This window comes from Cyprinus carpio, chromosome A16, assembly GCF_018340385.1.
Source record: "Cyprinus carpio isolate SPL01 chromosome A16, ASM1834038v1, whole genome shotgun sequence".
Taxonomy (NCBI): Eukaryota; Metazoa; Chordata; class Actinopteri; order Cypriniformes; family Cyprinidae; genus Cyprinus; species Cyprinus carpio.
This window is the reverse complement of record NC_056587.1, coordinates 23,280,485-23,287,984: the sequence shown is the minus strand read 5'-3', so window position 1 is coordinate 23,287,984 and position 7,500 is coordinate 23,280,485. Positions and strand designations below refer to the sequence as shown.

At 36.1% G+C, this 7,500-nt stretch overlaps 1 protein-coding gene across 1 annotated transcript in view; it reads left to right on the top strand.

The window, feature by feature from the left end:
* The window catches only part of LOC109068732 (DENN domain-containing protein 4B-like), a 37,128-nt gene that overhangs the window by 20,435 nt on the left and 9,193 nt on the right, over positions 1–7,500 (top strand). Inside the window, 10 exon segments of the mRNA XM_042773304.1 lie at positions 366–511; positions 593–726; positions 2,117–2,231; positions 2,306–2,512; positions 2,676–2,804; positions 3,778–3,922; positions 4,002–4,145; positions 4,225–4,420; positions 5,810–6,086; positions 6,995–7,099. Coding sequence (XP_042629238.1) covers positions 366–511; positions 593–726; positions 2,117–2,231; positions 2,306–2,512; positions 2,676–2,804; positions 3,778–3,922; positions 4,002–4,145; positions 4,225–4,420; positions 5,810–6,086; positions 6,995–7,099 — 1,598 coding nt within the window.

Below are 7,500 nucleotides of genomic sequence, written 5' to 3'. Positions count from 1 at the left end.
AGAAATGTCTTTATTATTTGTTTATTCAGTGTTGTAAACAAGCATCCATAAAAACTAAATAGCTAAAACTAAAATAAAAAATTAATACAAACTTTATAGACATATTAATAAAATAAACTAATAAAAATGACAAAACTACTAAAATTAGAATGAAATGAAATAACATAAATATAAAATAAAAACTAATTCAAAATAATAGTGTAAACTATAATAGTATCTCATTCATACTAAAATAACTGGTCAGCAGGTTAAAATAATTAATCTGTGATTCCAGAAGCTTCAGGAACTGAATGTTGATCCTGAATGTTGAAAACATGCTCATGTCATAAACACACTGATGATGTTTTTCTCTCGGTGTTTCTCAGGCTTCCTGAAGTCTCGTGACCGAACGCAGCAGAAGTTTTACACGCAGCTCACGAAGACGCAGATGTTCACGCAGTTCATCGAGGAGTGTTCGTTCGTCAGCGACCGTCACGGCTGCCTCGAGTTCTTCGACGAGTGTGTGCAGAAGGTCAGACGCTCACCTGCACTCACCTGACCGCAGCGGCCAATCAGATCGCTCCTGTAACACCTGTGTGTGTGTGTGTGTCAGGTGGACGTGGAGAAGCCGGAGGACGTGCGTCTGATCGACCGTGACGAGTGTCACAGCGGGGAACACACGGTGTTCATCATGCCTCCGGAGGAGCCGCAGGAAGCTGACGGCTCAGAGTGTCCCGCACACTACAGGTGTGTGATCATCAGTCGTGTTCGTTCATCTAAACACTCTCAAACATCTCATATTACTTCCCTTCTCAGCTGACGTCACTGAGCATAACCAGTATACTAATATTAATGAAGCAATGTTGTATTGGGTAATATTAACCAGTTATTGAAAAGTCCTGCAGTGATGATGAGAATTTTTCCATTGGCTTTTGGATTATTAAGATTAAAATCAATTTAAAAATAAAAAAAATCGAATAATTAATTAATAATAGTGTTGTATTGTTGTAAATAAATAAATATAATTAATTAATTATTAATTCATTAATATGTGAAAAAAAAAAAAAAAAAAAAAAAAATATATATATATATATATATATATATATATATATATATATATATATATATATATATATATTGTGAAAAAAATAAATAAATAAATAAATATATATATATAATTTAAAATAATTATTTTAAATTAAAATAAATGAATTAAAAAAGAAAAACAAACAAAAAATGTATTACATTTATGTAAAATAAAAAACACCAAAAAAATTTGCTCAAACTATTTAAATCAAATTATGTTGAATTAAGATAAACAAATTACATTTTTAAATATATATACAGTAGAAAACAGTTATTTTAAATTGTGATATTTTACAATATTACTGTTTTCTTCTGTATTTTTATAGCAGATAAATGCAACCTTGGCCAGCAGAAGAGACTTTTTAAAAAAAAAACTTGATATATATGAAATCAAGTAATAAATAACTAAAATAATAAATGCTATATGTGTGTAGACATTTTAGGCAAAGAGTTTGTTGTTAGGCAGAAAATGACTTATTCAAGATGTAAAAACTTTAAATACATCAGTGACACCACTGTTACAAACCACCTGATTCAGGGCGAAAATAAAACAAGAAAATAACAAAATGAATGAATACACAAACACTGATGCTGGAGAGATGTCAAGCACAAACGCTGGAAAAGAGCAGGTTTTTATCAGTCAAACTGATGGCTGCTAACCCAGCGCAGAACACTGAACACACAGACGCGTCTGCTGACAGTAACACACACCTCTGGGTTTTTTGACTTTGTAGAATAAAACCTGAGCTCATTCCAGATAATAAAAAGCCCAGTGAGCTCATGCCGATGGAAACAGAAGTGCAGAAATCCCCGTTTCAGGGTTTAATCTCTCTATAGCAGCGCACACATCATGATACGTTCACTCAGAACACATCCCACTGTAGAAGAACAGCAGGTGATGTGCTCTCATGAGCGTATCAGACACAGCTCACTTCCTCTTCAACTCAAACCAGGGTTTCTGGAGTTTTTTGGGGGCTTTACAACTGTATTTGTTCACTAAAGTGTGTGTGCGTGTGTGTGTGTGTGTGTGTGTGTGTGTGTGTGCGCGCAGCTATGACACGTTCCCAGTCCTCCAGTCGGATCTGTTCGATCGGCCGCAGGATCAGCTGCAGATTCCGGCTAAAGGAAGTGCCCCCAGTAGCCCCGCCCCCCGCCGCACCAAACAGGTACGACCCGCAGCTGAAGGTCAGGTCAGGGGTCAGAGGTCAGCCGGCTGATGCTGTCTGCTGTGTGTGTGCAGGAGATCAAGCTGGCGCAGAAGAAGGCGCAGAAGTACTCGACGGTGCCGGAGATGTGGTCCAAGTGTCTGCTGGGTCACTGCTACGGACTCTGGTTCATCTGCTTACCAACATTCGTCAGAGCAGAGAGCAATAAAGTCCGAGTGCTGCACGCCGCGTACGAGGTGCTCAAACACATGGAGACACGCAAGGTGGTGCTGCCGGACGAGGTCAGAGACACACACACACACACACACACACACACACACACATATATATACATGCATCACTGTATAAAGCACTGTACTGATGCAGACGCAGTAAGCGTGTTGTTGTCTGTCTCGCTCCTGATGTGTGTGTGTGTGTGTGTGTGTGTGTGTGTGTGTGTCACAGGTGTGTTACCGTATCCTCATGCAGCTGTGTGGTCAGTACGGTCAGCCGGTTCTCGCGGTCAGAGTTCTGCTGGAGATGAAGCGGGCGGGAATCACACCCAACACCATCACATACGGATACTACAATAAAGTGATGCATTTCATATTCATACAGGGCTTCCCGAACTGAGGTTTATGAGCTGATGAGTCATTAAATTATCAAACCGTGCAATTACAACAAATCATTTTAAAAGAAGCAAAAGCAATAAAATAATTAATCATAAATATGTAAAATTAAAATATGTAAATAATTTGAAAAGAAAAATTATCAAAATCAATTAAAATGAAAATGTAAAATTAAAATACATCAAAAAATAATTAAGATAAATCAAAAATTATGATAAATAATTTTAAATGAAAACAATAAAAAATTACACTATTTTTTAAATAATAAAAATTAATTAAATTAAATAAAAAATAAAAAATTTAATAATAAAAACAAAAAAATTACTGAAAATTAATTAAATCATAAAATTGTCAAATTAAAACAAATAAATAATTTTTTAAAAAAACTCTCACTAAAATTTGAATAAATAATGTAAACATAGAAGCCACCAAAAATATTTACTTAAATGTTTTTTCATAAAAATATAAAAAATAATTTAATAATAAAAAAACACTTACTAAATATTAAATCATAAAAATGTTAAATTGAAATACATGAACAGTTTAAAAATAAAAAACACCAAAAACATTTACTAAATCAGTTAAATCATACAAATGTAAAAGTAACATAAATAAATAATTAAAAAATAAAAATACCCCAAAAAGCATTTACTAAAATGAATGAAATCATAAAAATGTGAAATTAAGATAAATCTTTTAAAAATAAAAACAAAGTAAAACACTTAAAATATGTTTAGCTGTGTGTCATGTGAGCATTAACCAAGAGAACCATGAATATTTGAATGTGTTGTTAAACTATTGAAATATGCACTTAAAATCGTTTTAATATTTAAGCTGAAAGTGGTTCGGCTGATGAAAGAGTTTGGGAATCCCTGATATAATGTACAGATCAATGTCTTCTCTTTATTCATGCGTGTGTTTTATTCTGCCGTCTGTAGGCGGTGCTGGAGAGCAAATGGCCATCCACCAATCAGGGAGGGCGTCTTCGCTGGGCGAAGCTTCGTAACGTGGTATTGGCCGTGGCTCATTTCAGGCAGCCAATCAAACAGCAGCAGAGGAGCGCATCATTCAGCAGCCACGCAGGTCAGAGAGGCCCCGCCTCCAGCACGTGATTGACAGCTGATAGCAGCATCACATTCTCACATCCTGCTCCTGTTTTTAGGAGACGTGCTGTCTAAGCCCCGCCCCCACTCGGCTCTGATTCGTAAATACAGCTGGAGCGGGTTGAGTGACAGCTCGAGCCACGAGTCGCTGACGAGTCTGGCCAAGAGCAACAGTCTGAGCAGCGTTCAGGCGTCAGGAAGCAGTGAGTGACTGATCACCCAGACTCGCGTCTGATCGTCCTGTTCCTGACGTCTTATTTCAGTCTTTGTTGTGTTTATCAGAGGTGAAGCTGTCAAATCAAGCAGCTGCGCAGGCGACCGCAGCCTCACGCAAGCCTCCCGCCGGCCGCCGCAACACGCTGAGTCCTCCAGCGCCGGTGCTTGTGCGCCGCAGCGACGTCTGCCTGTCCACCTTCTACACAGACTGCGCAGAGACCGCAGACGCAGACTGCAGAGGTCAGCCGGAGAGGGACAGCAGGTACACGCACAGAGAAAACTAGCGTAAATGGTCCCACTTTATATTACGTGGCCTTAACTACTGTGTACCTACATCAAAAAATTATTTTTGTTTCGCCCCTTCAACAACTATCTGATTAAAATAAAATAAAATAATTAAAAAATATATATATTTTTTAATTTTAACAAATTATTGAATCATAAAAGTGTAGAGTTAAAATCATCAAAACTATTTTTTGCATTTTATTTAATTTAATTTTAACAAATTAATCAAAATTAAAATAACAAAACTTTATTTTATGCACTTTTTTTTTTACAAATTTATTAAATCATGAAAGTGCAAAAATTACAATTAATAAAATGTTTTATTTCTATTTTATTTTATTATTATCAACAAATGAATTAAATCAGTGAAATGTCAAATTAAAATAAATAATTAAAAAAATAAATAAATAAAACACCTGTGTTTATTAGTGTGTTACTCCTCTTAAACAGTATCTAATCTTATCATTGCTCTTTGCAGAAAGCACCTGAAAAACTAGTGGGTCTTCATTACAATTAGCTGTAATTAGACTGATTTATTGTGATGTTCAAATAATATAAAACATGGCTAAACAAGTAAAAAATAAATAAGTAAAAAAGATATTTCTTATTTTAATTCACCCCCTCAAAAGCCTTCTGATTAAAATAAATAACTAGAAATATATATATATGTGTTTGTGTATGTATATATATATTAACAATTTAACAATTTTTGAATATTAAACCGTAAAATTAAAAAAAAAAAAAAATGTAAATAAACTGATAGCTTAAAATAAAATAAAAATGAACAACAGAAATGTGCTAAAAATGATTAAATCAAAAATGTGAAAATAAGATAAATATGTTTTTAAAAAAATACTACAATTAATTAAATCCAAAATGTAAAATTTAAATAAATTAATTAAAAAAATAAACAAAATTTTGAGTAATTCTTGATCCTTTAAACCTGAACCAGTAAATCATGAACGATTCATCGATTTAAAAGAGCAGCTATTAAAACTTCTGGAATCCTGAAAGCAAATGTACAGAAACTAGGAGTGCCTGGAGATGAAAAATTAATTGCAATTGCATTATTTGCAAATTTGATTATTTGCAAATGAATTTCAGCAGCTGGTGAATGAGAGGAATATTGTTATGGATCATGAAGGGAGTCAGAACACTTGAGAAGCGCTGGATTAGTGTTGATTAGGTGTGTGTTGAGTTCACAGATAGCTGGATGGAGAAGGAAGGTTGATCTGTTTTTACTTATTTTGCTTATTTTCTGATGAATATATTACTTATTTGAAACAGAAGCTCCTATTATGGTGTGAGTTTGAAAGCTGCTGACGGGTTAACACTGATGGCTGGAGGGTTTTCTCCTGTTCTGCAGGTCGGTGGAAGTGAGGGAGACTCTGAACAGGAAGTCGGTGGATGAAAACTACAACAACGTGTCCTCTCCGAGCCGCGGTCTGGCCGGGAAACTGCAGCAGCTGCTGACGCCCACGAGGAACCGCGCATCGGTGCGACGGGCCGCTAGCGTGGGTGACCGGCGGCCGGGAGCGAACGGACACCTGCACCGCACATCGGAGCAGAAACAGTCCCGCAAGAGCCAGATGACCGAGAGTCTGCTGAAGGCCAAGGAGCGGCTGTACAACGCCACGTCTGAGGTGAAAATGACATGAAAATGATTAAAAACGATTGCTGATGAACATGATGCAGGACGACTGACATGATGCAGTTATATGAGCCTAGATTCAAGATATATAATAGAAATATAATAGAATGCTATTGTAGTGTGGTAGGTTTTTTAAATGATTTGTAAAAAGAAAACAAGCCAAAAGAATAGAAATAGATTTTGAACGCTAGTTTCAGAGGGTCATTTAAAAAAAAAAAAATTAAAAGTTGAAAAAATAGAAATAGAATAGAGCACGCTAGTGTCAGAGGGTCAATTTTTTTAATTAAAAGAAAAGTCGAAAGAATAGAAATAGAATAGAGAACGCTAGTGTCAGAGGGTCAAGTGTAGATTTTAGACACAATATTGTCAATATTGTCTGTTTTTGCTCATTTTCACAAATAAAATTAGTTCAATCAAAGCCATAATTCGTTACTGAATGAATTCATGGTTTTGAACGAATGGGTTGAATCAATGATTCAGTGACTCGTTCACAAAGACATTTGCTTTGATTCTGAATGAATCAGCCGTTTGAACGAATCGGTTGAATAAGTGACTCAGTGACTCACTCATTAAGACTACTGATCGTTTTTAAAGATTCATTTTATATTTCAGTATTCATTAAAAAAAAACAAAAAAAACTTTAAGACACATTTATCATCATTTATTTGTGCAATGCTTAATTAAAATATTTATTTCTAAATCAAATTTTTTGTGATAGCTATTCAGTGCTTTTCTCATCACAATAATGGCTTTAAATGATCTTTTGGGGGGTAAATTATCAGCCCAAATTCATATGTGATTAATTAATTGGCACATCATGTTATTAATTACATTATATTTTAATCATGTGACAGCCCTTTTAATAATAGTGCATAACACTGTGTGTGTGTGTGTGTGCAGAGCTCTCTGTCTGTAGGGAGTGACATTGACATGATGGACACCCAGACACTGGCAGTTCCTCTCAGGAAGTCGTGGGATTCTGCACAGGAAGGGGCGGGCATTGAGGTTTGTGACTCTTTATGCACCACAGTAACGTTGATGCAGGCTGTTTTCATGCTGAATGAGAGCAGAATCAGTCTCAGTGTGTGTGTTCATCTGTCTGTGTGTGTGTGTGTGTGTGTGTGTGTGTGTGTGTGTGTTCATCTGTCTGCGTGTGTGTGTGTGTGTGTGTTCATCTGTCTGTGTGTGTGTGTGTGTGTGTGTGTGTGTGTGTGTTCATCTGTCTGCGTGTGTGTGTGTGTTCATCTGTCAATGTGTGTGTGTGTGTGTGTGTGTGTGTGTTTCATCTGTGTGTGTGTGTGTGTGTGTGTGTGTGTGTTCATCTGTCTGCGTGTGTGTGTGTGTGTCATCTGTCTGTGTGTGTGTGTGTGTGTGTGTGTGTTCATCTGTCTGCGTGTGTGTGTGTA